The 19,215-nt window shown below is 44.0% G+C and overlaps 1 protein-coding gene across 1 annotated transcript in view; it reads right to left on the bottom strand.

Moving 5' to 3' along the window:
* ofcc1 (orofacial cleft 1 candidate 1) overlaps positions 1-19,215 on the bottom strand; it is a 254,122-nt gene that overhangs the window by 130,269 nt on the left and 104,638 nt on the right. The window contains exon 7 of the mRNA XM_073050909.1: positions 1,943-2,106. Coding sequence (XP_072907010.1) covers positions 1,943-2,106 — 164 coding nt within the window. The remainder of the gene's footprint in view (positions 1-1,942; positions 2,107-19,215) is intronic.

Raw genomic sequence — 19,215 nt, 5'->3', positions numbered from 1 at the left:
CCAGACCCATCCCTTTCCATATTTACTTTGAAACTAATCACTTTATGATCACTAGATGCAAAGTGTTCCCCTACACAAACTTCTGTCACCTGCCCTGACTCACTCCTAACAGCAGATCAAGTATCACATGCTCTTTCATTGGGACCTCTATGTACCGATTGAGACGTTCCTGAACACATTTGACAAACTCTATGCCATCAAATCCTCTTACAATATGGGAGTCTCAGTCAATATGTGGAAATTTAAAATCACCTACTATACCAACGTTATGTTTCTTGCAACAGTCTGCAATCTCTCTACAAATTTGTTCCTCCAAATTTGTATGCTGTTGGAACATACTGTAGAACCAGAAGAAATTTCTTTACCCAGACAGTTGTTAGAACATACTGTAGAACCAGCTCCCAATTGGAACTTTCTTCTAGAATAGGGATTTCCAACCTGGGGTCCATGGACTCTTTGCTTAGAGGGATTGGTTCATGGCATAAAAAGGTTGGAGCCACTGTTCTAGAGCAAACACACAATTTGTTTCTAATAAGTTTGTTGGCATGTAAGCATTGTTGTCAAGACCAGAGTTTAGTGTCAGTCCCTCTTTGCCCTTAAGAAGGGAGTGGTGAGCCATCCTCTCTACATCAACCCTATTAACCCTTTCATTTCACCAAGCCGTTCCTTGGCTCTTCGTCTTTCCAGGGCTATAGTCCCCTTCTCTTCGGTCCCTTTCAACTGTCAGTATCTCTCATTTATGCTTCCTCTTTTCCTCCCTTTTCTGATTTTTCTTAAAGACCCCTTTCTCTGTTTTGTTCATCGCTAAAGCCATCCAAGGGAAGGTGATCCTCCAACAATGTTGGGTTGAGAGTCGCAGGATTTAGATCCAGATGAGATGAAATGCAGTCAGTCATTTTAAGATGATAAGTAGAGGAGGGGAAGATAAAATCATTAAGCCTCAAAAATCACCCCAATGCCAAGTGCACCACATGGTGGCAGCGGAATGTTTTACCCATTGAGTCAATAAAACAAAGTTTCAGAAGCAATGAAGAGCACATGAGTGTAACTGCCAATTAATGTTTCCAACTAGAAATGCATTTTCCGGGCAATCAAATTAATATAGTGATACAAGTTTCGATCAGAGAAGACCTCCAATAAAGTACAGAGCTCCAAATCAAACTGGTATAAATTCAACATCAATCTGTCTAATGAGAACAAGACTGCAGTGAGATACAAAAGAAACAGTGAAGGAATAATGTAAAACAGAAGCCACAAAGTACCAGCTTGATTGGCCAGACAGCTTTTCGGCTCAAAGCAGTGCAAAGCACTTTGACAGACTTCTTCCCCCTCACATGCAAACCCAACCTTCTGTTGAAGTGCAGATTGTAGAATTATCAGCGTATGTTGCTGTATTTGTACACAACCCTCCAAGAAGAGTTTTAAACATACGTTGACAGATATTAATGTTTGTGCTAAGTCAAACATACTGCTATTCTGTAAATCACTGGTCCACAACCTTTTTGAATGAAAGCTGTGTTTGTTCTTCACTCAGTAAATTATACACTCCACCCATAAACACCAGATTAAGCTACAGACCAGTTCTTCTTGGAAGTTCTGGGGGAACTGTCCATACTCCTATGGCCAGGTAACCAGTGTGGAGCTCTATTTATCCTTTCATTTTTGTGAATTCCCCATCTGAAACATCTCAATATTTTTAAGATTTAACAGACACTCGAAAGCTGTGGCGATCCGTCCCTGAGTAAGGTTGCTCGCTTCAAGACAGGACACACCGGTGTAAATCACAGTAAAATCAAAGTTACTCTCAAGTCTAGATTCCCAACTATAGCTGATACTTTCTTTAGCTGGTCTTCCCTTAATCTGTGGGCTAAATGAGAGAAAATTAAACACAATAACACACTTCATCCTAAATATCGTTAGATTTTAATTTAAACACTCTTACCTTAATAAATGCAAATACAGTATAGTGAGGGAGCAGAGGGAATTCAGAATGTACAAGATGACTGTAATCAGTATGCCAGGGATGCCAGAATGTTGTGTTCTGTAAAAGAGCCAATAGAGCTTGGCTGCATCTCCTATTGGACGGGTTGTGCTGTAAGTCAGTCGCTGAAAAGAAAGACACGCAATCAGTGTTGAACACAATGACTTCTCTCTGTTCCTCTGTTTACAATGAGCTCCAGACACATCCACAGTACAACCTGGGCAGTGGGTAATAATCTTGCAGTTACCTCCTCTCCTTTGTGGTTTTACTAACGCATGCTGCAGTATTACCCAGCAATACTGATTTTAGCAGCATTATTTCAGCCCCATTTTTTCTGGTTGTTATGTTATAAGTTGTTTCCTTAGGTCATATAACCTACCCAATATCCAAAGTGTACTCAATGCGTGAGGAACTCGTTTGGGCAGCAAGGTGTTTGGCACCTGCACTTAATCACATGTGTACAAATGAAATACTCCATTGGTCCATGGGGCTTCAGTGAATGGGCTGGGAGGAGTAAAGGCACATTCATGCTGTTGATTGGCTGTTTGCCTGATTGGAGTGGAAGAAGTTCTTTGGGAAAACTGATGTTTAATTTATGTTTCACTTGTGAATGTTCTGTCTCTGATGCCGTGAGCCTGTGATACTGCTGCAAGTAAATTTTTCATTCCACCTGTACACACATATATTTGTGCATATGGCAATAATCTCATCTTTAACTTTGACAAGATCAGGTAACAAGCATTTTGACTTTGAGCAGTACAAAGACGATGCTAGAACTATTAGAGACACCTTACTCTTCGTAACTTAAAAGAAGGTTTAGCATCAAAAATGATAACCAAAAGCCACAGGATTGTTGTTTAAGTCAATGTGACTCACAAGAGTACCCTTTGGAGAAGCAAATCTGATGGCCTTATCCCAAAAAGATGATAATGTGATTCCAGACCAATAATGGTTTGCTCATAAACACCCTCTAAAAAGGTTTGGCAAGCTTCTCCATTGAATAATTACTGTTACACTGAAATGGAGAAAGGATAAGACTGGCTAGTCCACCAGCAAGCAACCTAGTGAATCTTGCAAAGCTCTCGCTAAAATCTGAAGACTACTGTCTAAATTCTGGCAGAGCTGTCTCACAGATGAGTCACAGCCAGAGGTAAAGCAAAAGCCAAATGACAGCAGATGCTGTTCATCTGAAATAAAAACTCAAAACATTAGTTATAAACAAGAGAAAATCTGCAAGTGCTGGAAATCCAAAGCAACGCACTCAAAATGCTGGAAGAATTCAGCAAGTCAGGCAGCATCAATGGAAAAGAATAAACAGTCGACATTTCAAGCTGACAGTACAAATCTACTACTCTACTACAATACTCAGGAGGACAGGCAGTATCTGTGAAGAGGGCAAAAGGGTTAATATTTCAAGGCAATAACTGTTGAAAGATAATCTACCTGAAACATTAACTCCTTTGTACATGCTGCCTGACCTTTTAAGTGTTTCACAAAGAGAAAATCTCCAGTTGCTGGAAATCCAAGCAACACACAGAAAATGCTGGAGGAACTCAGCAGGCTGGGCAGCATCTCTGGAAAAGAGTACAGTTGATGTTTAATGGGACCTGATGAAGGGTCTCGGCCTGATGTGTTGTCTGTACTCTTTTCCATAGATGCTGCCTGGCCTGCCAAGCATTTTCTATTTTTATAAGCCTAACATGGTCATCCTTAAAAAAAATCAGTAGTATGCAATTGGTTTATTATTGTTACATGTACCAAGATACACTGAAAACCATTGCACACCATCCAGACCATTCCAAACACAAGTACATTAAGGTAGAACAAGGCAAAAAAACAATAACAAATCCTTGGGGAGGATCTGCAATATTGATTGCTAAGTGTGAATTGTAGCACTACCACTCAGTACGTTGTTAAGTTTGAAGATCGGGCCTGTGCTAATTAATTAGTGAGGAAACCAACTCAAAAGATGAACACACTTGCTTCCATCCTCACCAATCTACCAATCAGATGTTTCTTTTAATGACGATTTTGGTAAAATTGACCACTATATGGTCCTGGTAGAGACAATGTCCCACCTTCACTACAAGGACACCGTCCATCATGATAGACTTAGCAGCTCGAAACTGGGTATCCATGATCTACTATGAACCATGAGCAGCAGGAATATACAAACTACGATCTGTAACTTTACATCAGGCATGTCCCTCACACTATCATTACAGCAGTTAAGGGATCGACCTGAATCAAAGTCCAAAAGGCCATCCTGGAACAAAACCAGCGATGCCTGCACAGGAAGTGCAGGGATAGCTACATGCTTAGCAACAAAGACAGAATGCAACGGACAGAGTTATGGAATTCCATGACAAAAGAATCAGATTGAAGTCTGGTATGTTGCCACATCTCATTCTGAATGATAATAGGTAATTCATCCACCAATTACAGGAGGCTCCAAGTATTCATTCTTAACAATTTCACAGCCTGATAAGAGAGAGCACATCAGACAAAACTGAAGCACTCAGTTGGATGAGCCATTCCTGCTTTCTCCTTAGATCTCCATTAATTCTGAAGCCAGTTTGACTCAGCCTATTTGGTATAACAGTGTAGCAAAGGCCACTGGTTACAGCAAGCACTATGCAGGCAGGCCACACCCTGACTGGTCTTCAGGCCTGCACTCCAGGAATAGCCTTGTTTCCAGATAAGCTTTTTCAGTAGAGCTGCCTTGGGCACCTTCTAGACTCTGTGGAAATTACTTAGGAATGTCTACTTCATGAAAAACAGGACAATCCTATCTAATCTGGATAAGCACCATCTAATTGGCCAATCATCAAGGTGATGCAAAACACCATCAACTGTGCTACTAGTAGCACTACCTAGCAGTTAGGGTTTCACCTCAGCCTTCCCCAAACATAGACCAGGGACATAAATTCGAGGCATGTGGTGTGAGTTGCATCCAAGCAGCATTTAACCAAGTATAGCATAAAGAAGCAACGACGAAACTGCAGTCAATGGGAGTGAATTGCAAAACAAGGCCTAAACAACATTCAGACACAGTATGATAAGCAACAAGTAACATTCATACTAAAGAAGCGCCAGGGAGTGGCCATCTCCATTAAAAGCCAGTCTAACCATCTACCCTTGGTCTTCAACCATTGCCAAGTAATTCATCATCATCCAGGCAAGGTGTCACCCCTGGGAATGACCTCAGTTTGAAGCAGCTACATAAATATTCTGGCCATTACAGCACAGCAGTAGCTGAGTATCCTGTGACATGACTCCAGGAGTAGCCCTGCTTCCAGATCAGCTGTTTCAGTAAGCTACAATATGGGCATCTTCTTACACTGTGGAAAATTCTAAAGGATATCTTGGTATAAGTAATACACACTGGCCTTCCAAATTAGATCCTGGAAAAGAAATAAGAAAAAAGGAAAAAAAAACACATTTTGACAACCATAAATAAAGCTTGTGGCATAGAATCCCCACAGTCTTTGTGCAATACCTCAGGCACTATGTACGTGAAGCTTTCATTGAAGATATTTATGGAGAATGGAAAAGCTGATCTTGCTGGCCAGTATGGATAGGTTGTCTAATTTCAGCAGGTACAGGTGGTGACTTGCACAAGCAATGGAAACAATGAATGGAGGAGCTGGCTCAAATTCAGTAAAAGCTTCAACATGACAAAGACTTCCAAAGGTAATTGGCAATTACAAAGCTCGCCCTATGGCAGTTGGAGAAACCATGGCTCTTTTCCTGGGAGTCTTTCACTCAAGGTCAGCTCCAATGTCATCCAAGCTTGCGGAGTCTTTGCCTTACCGTAATGACTGCCCACTTTATTGTATCTCCGGGTCTTTCAGTGAAATTATTGTCTTGATTCTCCTTCTTTACGTTTTAAGTTCCTTGGAGCAACTAGGAACTGACAGGAAAGCTCTTGTCTTTTGATAACTGTCATCAATGTCCCATACATATCAACTAAAATGGTGACAAGTATCTTTCTGCAACACCACGCTGAGAATGGTGAAATGTATTTCAGTATCTGTCTCACTAAAACAAATTCACTGGCAGGTACTTGACATTGTTCCTAGTCCATTTTGCATAATGTTAATTTTATTTGGCAAAATAAGATAGCAATTCACCAATAGCACCGTGATTCAACTGAAAGTAATGAACTGGCTTGAAAATTCCTTGGCATCGCCATAAGCTTCTGTTTTCCTTGAGACAAGAAATCGCTGGACGTAACTATTCAGTATATATTGTATCAGTCTTGACAGAAAGTTCAATATTAATTCAATATCTTTCGAAAGTAACCTAGTTATCCGTAGACCACTTAGAACCTGGCACAAGTACAACTGGCTCACAGAATCATAGGTCCAATAGGAGGGAAGCCGTTGGCCAACTGAGTTAATGCCAGCTCTCTGTAAGGACAATCCAACTTCCTCGGAGAGACAGTTAAATAAGTATGTGAGGGAGAAAGAAATAGGAAGAGTAAGCTGATGAATGAAAGAAGGCTCAAGCAGAGAAATGAGTTGGAGACGTTGACATACATATAACAGTTTGTCTTAACTCTATAATATTCAGTAATGGTAAAGCTAGAAGACTATCTTCTGTTTAATAATAAATGTACATTGCCTTATTTTGTATTTAATACTGAAACTGCCATCATGCAGGCAGCATATAAATTGGTGCTGATAATTTATTGAGGAATTGTGCTAAAATATTGATCAGTGGCTATGTGGAACACTGGAACACACTCCATCTCAAAATATGTTGGGAGTGAAGATTTGGTTCTGGTTACAAAACTGAGGAAGGTGGATTTTTATTAGACTAGCATATATTACTGAATAAGGTGGGTAACAGTAGTTAAGCCATAAGTCTTCCAAAATCTAACTGAGCGGTGGAAAAAGTTTTAGTAGCTGAATGCACTACACTGCTCCCTTATTCAGTGAATGCTGACACAGGTTGGATATATTCTTGAAGTGGAGCATGTGACTTGATACTGAATCATGTGATATCTCAAAAAGCTCACATGTATAACAATAGTTTCTGAACTCTTTTTCTTGTCCATGTATCCTGAAAGTTCAAACTGGAACAGTGGGTGATTACTACTGTATGCCAATCTCAGTAGTTATGTATGAGTTAGGACAAGTTTAAATTTACTGAAAGCAACTTACTACAGGACAAAAAAGAAATTACAATTATCCAGTTACAACGTTGCAGTTCTGGCTGAGTTTTAAATCAGCCTATGTTTTACAGGGCTGAGAACATTTACACCTTTAAGCAAGTGTTTTATTTCCTGTCTTTCTCTTTTGTATTTCAATCATTCTTTTCCATGGCCAGCATTTAACAGCAGCCATTAGTTGGCACACATCCAGTGTCTGGATTTAAATCTATAAGAAATAAAAACAAAAGTGTTTGATGTAGTCAGCAAGCCAAGGAGAGAAACTGGGTTAATTTTTCAGATCCATCATCATTCATAATCTAAACCGTCCTGCGTGGGAAGCTAATCAAGAAGGTTCAGTCACTTGGTATTCAAGATGAGGTAGTAAATTGGATTAGACACTGGCTTTGTTGGAGAAGTCAGAGAATGGTAGTAGATAGTTGCCTCTCTGACTGGAGGCCTGTGACTAGTGGAATGCCACCAAGATTGTGCTGGGTCTGTTACTGTTTGTCATCTATATCATTATCTGAATGATAGTGTGGTAAACTGGATCAGCAAGTTTGCAGATGACAAGAAGATTGGAGTGTAGTGGACAGCGAGGAAGACTATCAGAACTTGCAGCAGGATCTGGACCAGCTGAAAATTGGCAGATGGAATTTAATACAGACAAGTGTGAGGTGTTGCACTTTGGTAGAACCAACCAGGGTAGGTCTTACACAGTGAATGATAAGGCACAGAGGAATGTGGTAGGACAGAGGGATCTGGGAATACAGATCTATAATTCATTGAAAGTGGTGGCATAAATAGATAGGGGTCATAAAGGAAGTTCTTGCCAATTTGGCCTTCATAAATCAAAATACTGAGTATAGGAGATGGGACGTTATATTGATGTTGTATAAGATGTTGGCAAGGCCTAATTTGGAGTACTGTGTGCAGTTGTGGTCACCTACAGGAAGGATGTAAATAAGGTTAAAAGAGTAAAGAGAAAATTTATAACAATGTTGCTAGGACTGGAGGACCTAAGTTATAAGGAAAGATTGAATAGGTTAGGACTTTATTCCTTGGGATGTAGAAGTTTAAGGAGAGATTTGATAGATGTATACAAAATTATGATGTTTATTGATCAGGTACAAGCAAGCAAGCAATTTCCTCTGAGATTGGGTAGGACTGCAACTAGAGGTCATGGATTAAGGGTGCAAGGTGAAAAGTTTAAAGGGAACTTGAGGGGAAACTTGTTCACTCAGAGGAGTGTGAAACAAGCTGCCAGTGAAAGTGGTGCATGCAAGCTCAATTTCAACATCTAAGAGAAGTTCGAATAGGTACATGAATGGCAGTGGTACGGTGGCTTATGGTCCAGGAGCAGTTTAAATGGTTCAGAATGGACTAGATGGGCTGAAGAGCCTGCTCTGTGCTGGACTTTTTATGATTCTATGAAGGGGAATTGACCAAAGATGTTAACATTGTTTCTCTCCCTTCATGCTGTCTGACCAGCAAAGAACATCCCGCACTTTCTGTTTTTATTTCAGGTTCTTAAGATCCACAGTTTTTACTTTCTTATTTACGCTCACTCTTTTGCTCTTGCCCATAGTGGTCCCTACTTTTGCTAAGTCAAGTTTACCCCTTAAGAAGGAAAGGAACTGACATTTTCAATGGCATAGCATTGTGCTAACATTCACTCTTAAGTCTCACAGAATTGTGCAGTATAGTTGTGGCTGCACATTATCCTCTACTAAAAGTTGATTGCAGTTGATAACAGGAAATTTTGGAAGCAACGGGCAATGTACAACCAATATATTGTGCTCCTGATCCTGCACTGGAATATCCCCCATCACATCTAATGATATCTGCAGAATATTTTTCATGACCAGTTACCATGAAATTATTTCATAGTTCTTAGTAATGGTACATTAGGATGAACACCACTCTTTTAGGTAGTTTGGTAGCACTCACTGAGTTAGATTTCAAATCTTATGTGAGAACAAAATCCAGACACACAAGAGAGGATCACAGAAAATATTGCCCTTGGGATAATATAGTGAACCAAAGTCCTGTTTGCCTTTCAAAATGGACCAAAGGGCATCATTTCAGAGCCAAGCATCGAGGTTCTACCTACTTTTCTGGACAACACTATCAGCATATAACATAAATAAAACAAAATTAAGATATAAAGCAAATCAACCAATAGGATTTTTCTACAGTAGAATGACATTAAAAAGTAGGGAAGTTATGATAACTCTGTGCACAACCAGTGCTGCTGAAAGTTTGAAGCAGCAAACAAGATGTTGAAGGAGCCCAGGCAACTTCTATGGAGGGAAATGGAGAGTCTACGTTTCGGGTTGAGACCCTTCAGTGCTGCTTCAGATGCCATCAACTGCAGTCCTTTGTGTCTTAGAGTTCTGGTTGCCACCTAACAAGAACACAGAGGAACAAGAGGGTGCAGAGAAGAGTAATACCAAAAATGCAATGGTACACATTTCAGGAAAGCATGAATATATTGAGTGGTAAGAGAAACAGTTAACAGTTCAGCTCCAGGACCCCTGTTCTAATGAATGGATTCAGAGCGAATGTGTCCATATGTGGGAAAGAGAATTTAGAGGAAACATATTTAGCCAAACAGGAACAGTAATATGGAACTCACCACAACATAGAATAGTTGAAGCCTATGATAGAAACACACGTTTAATGAGAGACAAAATAGGCGCTTAAGGGAGAAGGGGGTACAGGGTGACACTGAAAGATGTGAATGACAGACAGCAGCTTGAGGATGGATACATGAGGGCTTGGAGTGGCCGGGTTATAAAGTGCTTCTGTGCTGTATTCACCTAATTATCTCTTATCCCATTTCTGTCAAGTGTTTGCTTTCTGCCTAGGATAGGCTGTTGTATTTCCTGCATTACAATGGAGATGGTGCATCACTAGTTCTAATGCACTTTGCACACTATTGTCATGGAGGTTCTGCAGAAGTGCAAGCACTTTCCTCTTTACTCTTATGACAGATATTAAACTTCCTATTAGAGATTAAACTCTGTTCATTTCCAAGTTTTAAAATGCTTGCTATTTAAAAATTGCTGATGTACTTTGATTTGCTAAGGGTTATGGCTGAGACTTATATAAAAATACTATTAGTTTTGCATTTAAAGGAAATGCATTCTTAGACCAATATATTGGTGCTACATCGGTGCTGCTTCCTACACCCATGCTGAGCTCATCAATTTCATCAATTTTGCCTCCAGCTTTCACCCTGCTCTTAAATTCATTTGGTCCATTTCTGACACCTCTCTCCCCTGTCTCAATCTCTGGAGACAAACTGTCTACCAACATAGTTTATAATCCTTCTAAAGAAACACTATTCTCTTTTCTCAGTTCCTTCCTCTTCACCATACCTATTTCCCGGATGCTGCCCCCAACTGCATCTCCTCCAATTCTTGAACATCCACATTCACACCATCTTTCCACCGCCTTAACAGAGATAGAGTTCTTCTCGTCCTCAACTACCAGGCCATGAGACTCCGTATCCAACATATCATTATCTACAACTTCTACCAGCTTCAAAGGGACTCCAACGCCAAACAGTTTTGCCACCACCCCCCACTCCTTGCTTTCAGCAGAGATCACTCCCTCCATATTCCCTTGTCTATTTGTCTCTCCCCACTTATCTCCCTCCTTGCACATATCCCTGCGAGCAACAGAAATGCTACACCTGAACATTCACTTCCTCCCTCACCTCCATTCAGGGACCCTAACAGTACTTCCAGGTGAGGCAACACCTCACCTACGAATCTGCTGGGGTCATCTGTTGTATCCAGTGATTCCCGATGAAGCCTCCTCTACATTGGTGAGACCTGATATAAATTGGGGAACCGCTCAGTCGAGCACCTCCGCTCCATCCACAAAAAGTGGGATTTCCTGGTGGCCAAACACTTTAAATCTTATCCCTATTCCCTTTCCAACATGTTGGTCTGTGGCCTCCTCTTCTGCCACAGTGAGGCCACTCTCAGGGTGGAGGAGCAACACATGATATTCTGTCTAAGTAACCTCCAATCTGAAAGCAGTAACAATGATGACTCCTTCTGGTATTTTTTCCGTCCCCCTTCACTCTTCTATTTCCACTCTGGAACCTCTTCTCCTTACCTGTCTAGCACCTCCTTCTGGTGCCCCTACTTCTTCCCTTTCTCCCATAGTCCACTTCCCTCTCCTATCAGATTCCTTCTTCTCCAGCCCTTTGCCTTTTCCAATTACCCAGTTTCTTACTGCAACACCCCTCTTGCCCTTCTACTTGTCCTCTTTTCACTCCTCACACCTTTTTATTATGGTATCTTTCCCCCTTCCTTACCAGTCCTAATAAAGGCTCTTAGCCTGAAACGTTGACTTTTTATTCCTCTCCATAGATGCTGCCTGACCCGCTGTGTTCCTCCAGCATTTTGTGTGTGTTTTGCTCTGGATTTCCAGCACCTGCAGAATCTCTTGTATTGCACCAAAATTGTTCAGACAATCCAGGAAGCAAAATGCAGAAGTCAGTAATATATCATTTAGTGTTTTCAGAAATTTCAGAATCACATATGATCACTTTGTAGTAAAAAGTATGTTGAGCTGGCCAACATGAAACATGTTTTTTATTCATTTGTCTTGTGCAGTACTACATAATGATATTGCTTGCCATTTGGAGTTATATGATGGTTTTCCTCACGCTGTAGCTCCTTTTAGTCTGAGATACCCTAAAGCATTTTTGCTCTGAATCACAGAAAACCATGCCATAGCCAAGTATTCTTATCTGAATTAAAAACCTTAAGGAGCAAGTGGAGGAACAGGTAGGGTAACAGGCCATCAATTCCTATTTTAGTGTTCTTCCAAATCCAAAGCCAATTCTTTACCTGCCAGAATTACAGAGAGAAACAAGATGTGCAAAAAAAATCTCATAAGGGATGCTGAATGGGAAATTGTCCATTGCTGAACACAGAGCATGAATGCACAAACCTAGACTTCGACAAAGTAAAGGTAAGCTGGGTTTGGTGGAATAGGAGGCACGTCACTGAAGTAGTAATCCAGAGTAACCTGGATGAATGGTCCAAAGACCCAAGTTTACATCTACCAGGGCAGCTGAGTAACCTAAGAGTCAGAATCAAAGAGAAACAGGCACTTTTAGCCTGCCAAGTCTGTGCTGATCGACAACCAATCATTTGTGTTAATCTAACATTAATCCCATTGCACGTTCTCACCAGCTCCCCCAAGATTCCATCACTCACCGACACACAAGGGGAGATTTACGGCTGCAAATAAATCTACCAACCTGCACATCTGTGGGATGTGGGAAGAAATGGGAGTACGCAGAGGAAAGTCACATGGACATAGGGAGTGCGTGCAGACCACACACACACACACACACACACACACACACACACACACACACACACACACACACACACACACACACACACACACACACACACACACACACACACACACACACACACTCCCCCCCCCCCCCCCCTCCACTCTGCTCCCCTAAATTCAGTTAATTAGTACATTTAGGGGTGAACATTAAATGCTGACTTTATTGACGATCTCACTTCCTACAAAAGAAGTGATAAAATTTAAATGTGAGTTTAACTTGAATTTTGCCAATTTAAACAAATGTAACTATAGGTTAGTCTCTGGTGACCTTACAGCACCTGGTACCAGATCTGCCTTAGTGCCCTGGTAATCAAGCATGTATTTAATATTTGGGTCTGCAGGTATAGTTTAGTGTGTCTCTGGATAGATTTATTATCTGATTAAGCTCCTCATAGACCACTGGCTTTGTCTGAGACACTAAATCTGCAAGATGGTGGAGAGGAAGGGTAAGTGGTGCCTGCCTCCAATTCTCCTCCAGAATATATGGCTGAAATCTGTGGATACTTGAACAAATGGGGGCACACAGTTTAGGAGTTTGTTGGAATTGAACCTTGTCTGAAAGAGTGCTCTTGTCGATGTCATTTGCATTCCGGTTGACTAACGATAAAAAGAAACCTATTTCAATCACAAGCAGTCAAATGGAATAATAATAGTTTTCATGAGCACTTGGCTGGAGAAAGTTTTATCAGATAGAGACTCACAACAAGTCTATGCACAAACAAGGTTGTTATGAATTTACCAGGATGAGCGAATGGGGCATGCCTAATGTTTGGAATTAATTCTGGACGAGTTATGGTGTTTTTCTGTAGTGATGACTTCTATGAATGGATTAATCAACAGGTTTGTGGCTGATACAAAGTTTCACTTTGATGCACTATCAATAACTCCAAAAGACTGGAAGTAGAGTAAATACTGTAAGGCTTTTATTAGCAGTAAAATGGAGCACGTCTATGCCGGATGACTGCCCTGGACTGTGGGAGGAGCAGAGACACAATCACCTTTATCCAGGGGTCTGTGGGAGGAGCCACAGGAGTAGTCAGCAGAGGGGCGTGTCCAGACAGATATACATGGTTTACCACATTCAGCCCCCTTTTTAAAAAGAGAGTCCCGCGGGGTGAAGTGACTGACAATATTTAAGACAAGTATATTTACAGGTCAAGTCTATCAGGCGGTCGAGTCCGTCGCTGCGATCTACGTAGCACCGGTGGTGATTGCACCGGTGACGGTGGTTGTGCTGGCTCCGGCCTGACTTGAGGTGCCAGCCCGTTAGGCATCAGTAATCCCTCATGCGTGCCCGTGGCGCCCGGTATGGGAGTGTCGTGAGGTGTCTGTGTAGGGCTTGGAGTGCACGGTGTCTCGTGGGTATATACATCAGTGGGTATGGGGTTCATAGTCACTGTGGATTGTTCGGGGTAGGGGTCTGGTGCTCCTGCGGGTGCCAGGTCGCGGATGGAGCCCGTGTCCTCCCACCCATCAGGTAAAACCACGTAGGCATACTGGGGGTTTGCATGAACCCTCTCGACCATCGGGGAGTATTTATTGCTCCTCGCATGTTTCTGGAGCAGCACTGGCCCCGGGGACGTCAGCCAAGCCGGTAGGGTGGTCCCAGTGGCAGACTTCCTGGGAAAAGAAAAGAGTCGCTCATGGGGGGTGGCATTGGTGGACGTGCATAACGGGGAGCGGATGGAGTGGAGTGTGTCGAGGAGGACCTCCTGCCAGCGAGAGACCAGCAACCCCTTTGACCTAAAGGCTAAGAGTGTGGCCTTCCACACTGTGGCATTCTCCCTCTCCACCTGTCCATTACCCCGGGGATTATAGCTCGTGGTTCTACTAGTAGCAATACCCCTAGCCAGCAGGTACTGGCGCAGCTCGTCACTCATAAAGGAGGACCCTCTATTACTGTGGATATAGCAGGGATATCCGAACAGAGTGAAGAGCTGGCGCAGGGCCTTTATGACTGACGTGGCAGTGGTATGGGGGCAGGGGATGGCGAAGGGGAACCGCGAGTACTCGACGATTATGTTAAGAAAGTACACATTGCGGTCGGTGAAGGGAAGGGGGCCTTTAAAGTCGACACTCAGTCGCTCAAAGGGGCAGGTGGCCTTGATGAGTTGTGCCTTTTCGGGTCAGTAGAAGAGCGGTTTGCACTCAGCGCAGACTTGGCAGTCCCTGGTCATCATCCTGATCTCCTCAAGGGAGTAAGGCAGGTTCCGAGCTTTCATGAAGTGGAAAAGCCAGGTGACCCCCAGGTGGCAAAGATCTGCATGTAGGGCATATAGCAGGTCGATCTGCGCACTGGCACACGTTCCCCGGGATAGGGCATCGGAGGGCTCATTGAGCTTACCAGGCCTGTACATAGTTGTAGGTGGAGAGTTCAATTCTCCACCTCAAAATTTTATCATTTTTGATTTTGCCCCACTGTTGGTTGCTAAACGTGAATGCGACTGAGCGCTGGTCGGTCAGCAAGGTGAACTTTTTGCCGGCAAGATAGTGCCTCCAGTGCCTAATAGCTTCCACTATGGCCTGGGCTTCTTTCTCCACCGCAGAGTGCCAAATTTCAGGGCCTTGAAGGGTACAGGAGAAGATCGCCACTGGTCTTCCCGCCTGGTTGAGGGTAGCAGCCGGTGCGAAGTCGGAGGCGTCACTCTCTACTTGGAAGGGAATGGTCTCGTCCACCGCATGCATTGCTGCTTTGGCAATGTCCCCTTTAATGTGGCTGAAGGCCGCGTGGGCCTCGGCTGAGAGGGGAAATGTGGTTGACTTGACCAGGGGCGGCATTATCTGTGTAGTGAGGGACCCATTGGGCGTAATAGGAAAAGAAGCCCAGGCACCTTTTGAGGGCTCTGAGGGTGTTGGGAAGAGGGGGTTCCAACAGGGGGTACATATGGTCGGGGTCAGGGCCAATGACTCCATTCTCCACGATACACCCAAGGATAGCAAGTTGGGTGGTTACGAACACACACTTGTCCCTGTTATAGGTAAGGTTAAAAGCTTTGGCCGCTTGGAAAATTTTTTGGAGGGTGTTGTCATGATCCTGCCGGTCATGACTGCAAATGGTGATGTTATCCAGATATAGGAACGTGGCTTTCAGCTGGCACTGGTCCACCATCCGGTCCATTTCCCTCTGGAAGACAGATACACCATTCGTGACACCGAAGTGATAGAGCCTGCCACCCGCCTCGAAGGCGGTGTAGGGGCGGTCCTCCAGGCGGATGGGGAGCTGATGGTAAGCGGATTTCAGGTCTCTGGTCGAGTACACCTTGTACTGAGCTATCTGGTTGACCATATCCGCGATGCGGGGTAGGGGGTACACGTCAAGCTGCGTGAACCTATTGATGGTTTGACTATAGTCCACGACCATCCTATTTTTCTCCCCGTTCCGAACAACAACCACCTGGGCCCTCCAAGGACTTGCACTTGGCTCAATGATCCCCTCCCTGTGCAGCCGCTGCACCTCCTACTGAACGAAGGCCCTGTCCCCCGCGCTGTACCTCCTGCTTTTAGTTGCCACAGGTTTACAGTCGGGGGTCAGGTTGGCGAACAGCAGTGGGGGAGGGATCTTGAGGTGGAGAGGCTGCAAGTGGTGTCAGTAGTGCGGCTGTTGGCATGGTGTGGGTGGGATGTGCGGGTCGGTGTGTGTGTGTGGTCAGTAGCGGGGTATGTGACGAATTCCTACAGAACCGGGGATTTCTGACAGTGATTGGTGGGAGGGGCCCATCATACTCCATTGTCACACTTTTCAGGTGGCTCTGGAAGTCGAGCCCCAATAGCACAGGGGCGCACAGTTGAGGCTTGACCAGTAATGTAAAGTCTCGATATTCTGTGCCCTGCACCACCAATGTCGCTACACAACCCCCCCCCGGATGTCTGTTGTATGCGACCCAGAAGCCATGGCGACCCTCTGGCTTACCGACCGTGTCACAAGTCCGCAGCGTTGCATCGTGTCCAGGTGGATAAAACTCTCCAAGCTGCCCATGTCAAACAGGCAGCTTGTCCTGTGCCCCTCCACCAGGACGTCCAACATTGACCTTGCGAGCTGGTGGGGAGCGCTTTAGTCGAGGGTCACGGAGGCCAGAGTTGAATCGCTGTCTTGGTCCGGCGCGGTGGGGTGCCCGGTAAGCACCCGTGGGTCGTAGGCAGTGCAAAGTGGCGCTGACCAAGATGGCCGCCCCATGTCTCGCACGCGGTGTCGGGCAGGCAAGATAGCGACTCCCATGCCTCGCATGCGGCGCTGCTCGATCCCACTCGCGGTTTGGACTTACAGGCCTTGGCGAAGTGGCCCTTCTTTCCGCAGCTGGAGCAGGTAGTTTCTCGGGCCGGGCAGAGTTTTCAGGGGTGCTTTTCGAGCCCACAGAAGTAACACTTCGCGGACTCGCAACTGGCAGCAGCCGTGGTCGATTCGCCGGTGGGTTGCGGGGTCTGCTGCGTCCACAAGGCCGTTGGGAGATCACGAGCCTGGAGAGCGTCAGCGTTGTGCAGAGTGGCCTCCAGCGTGTCGGCCAGCTCAATCGCTGAATGTAAGGTAAGAGCGGTGTGTTCCAGTGGCCGCTGGCGCACGTACACTGACCTGATCCCTGTGACGAAGGCGTCTCATACTAGGAGCTCCACATGCCGTTCGGCCGTCATCCTCCGGCAATCGCAGGCTCGCACAAGTGTCTGTAGGGCCCGGACGAACTCAGCGCTCGACTCTCCAGGCCGCTGCTGCCGTGTCGCTAAGCGATGTCTTGCATAGACGGTGTTTACTGGCCGCAGTTATTGTCTTCCGAGGGCACTCATCATGCTGTCGTAACTCGGCTGGTCTCTAATCATCGAGTTGACCCTTGGACTGACCCTGGAGAGGAGAACTCTGTGCTTCGCGGCGGACTCGGTCACTTCAATCTCCTCCAGGTATGATTCAAAGTAGGCTAGCCAGAGTTCGAAAGCGTTGCCGGCCTCAGGTGTTTGTGGGTCAATGTCCAATTTGTTGGGCCTCAAAACATGTTCCATGCTTTAAAATTACTGCTAATAAAATTGATGCACTATCAATAACTCCAAAAGACTGGAAGTAGAGTAAATACTGAAAGGCTTTTATTAGCAGTAAAATGGAGCACATCCATGCTGAATGACTGCCCTGGACTGTGGGAGGAGCAGTGACACAATCACCTATATCCAGGGGTCTGTGGGAGGAGCCACAGGAGCAGTCAGCAGAGAGGCTTGTCCAGACAGATATACATGGTTTACCACACACTTGTAATGATCATGTGGATGAGAATACACTACAGACACTCAGTGAAATGGGGGATTAAGGACCTCCATTTGGATTTTGGATAAATACCATATTATGTGCCTAGGTATGAACAATCAGTGTTTCTACTCCCTACTGTGTACAAGCTGATGACTATTTGGAAAGATGTTACGCTAAGCAGTTTTAAAAAAATTGCTAAATTCTTTTCAGATGTACGAGCAGAGTAATTAATAGTTGGAAGGTACATCATGAGTGGATTCAATATAAGGCAAAACATACGACATTGACCTTGAATAAAACTTTGCTTTGGGTCTCACTGGGAGCACTACATCAAATGTGTTACATGGTCATAGAGCCTTGCACAAAAGATCATAAAGCCACAAAATTCTATCCATTTCAAAACAGTCTGGCTTCAAAAGTTCACCATCGTATGCTTTGATTCAGAGGATGTTTTATATCTGGGAGAATATTAAAGAATTACAAATTAATTCTAATTAATTTAATAAAAGAAAAGCAATTTTGCAAAATAGTTAACAAACTGTAAAGCAACAAGACTAATGCCATCATGGAGTCCACTTGAACGTCAACTGGTCTGGAGTTCTTGATGATTCTGGCACTATCCAAGGAGAAATCCCCAAAGGCCAGAAGGGCCTTTGTTAAATGTTTTGCTAAATCCTCCACCTATTAAAGTTAAGAGCATGAAACAATACTGTGTCCCTGGCAAACAGAAGGAAATTGGAGATATAACTGATGGACTATTGAAAGAGGAGAATACAACAGGCCTGTCTGTCTGATGAAGAAATCAATTGATAGTTGGTGAATGACTGTAGATCTAAAACAGCCTCTGATTCAGAACATTCTGTCAATTCACCCAAGGCTGTTTCACATTAGGTGCAATTTAATGTGGCCATTTAACCCATGAGCCTGCACAACTTTGGGATCTGGGAGGAAACTGGAACATCCAAGGAAACACACACAGTCATAAAAAGAACACGAGACCAACTGTTGTTTGGAACAGTTCACAGACTGGGCATGAAGATCACGGTAAGCACAGGTAGGTGGAACAATAAGTATTATAAAGCATTGCCAATGGCTTTACCTGGATTAGCTCTTTCCAAGAAAGGGTGCCCCAAGAGGAATATTTTAGAACCTCTCATTATAATCCAGCTTTGGAATTTAACTAATTTGCTTTATTGTTGTTCTTGAGTGACTACACAGATTTGATGTGCCGAAGGACAAGTAACATGACAACACTGCAGACTCAGTCCTCTGCATGCTATCAGCATTCCGGATCAATTGCCTGATTCAGTGAAACGCGCAAATAATGCAACAGCCCAGAAATTGTGTGATATGACAACAGGTCTTTCAACTTCTGAGACTCCTGCACAAAAAAAAACGGGGAAGTTGTCACCCTGCCAACTATGTTCGCTGATCACTTCCTGCTCACCCTTCACCAAAGGATTC

Source organism: Hemitrygon akajei, chromosome 1, assembly GCF_048418815.1.
Source record: "Hemitrygon akajei chromosome 1, sHemAka1.3, whole genome shotgun sequence".
Lineage (NCBI taxonomy): Eukaryota > Metazoa > Chordata > Chondrichthyes > Myliobatiformes > Dasyatidae > Hemitrygon > Hemitrygon akajei.
The sequence above is the reverse complement of the archived record's forward strand: the minus strand, read 5'-3'. Positions and strand labels throughout refer to the sequence as shown.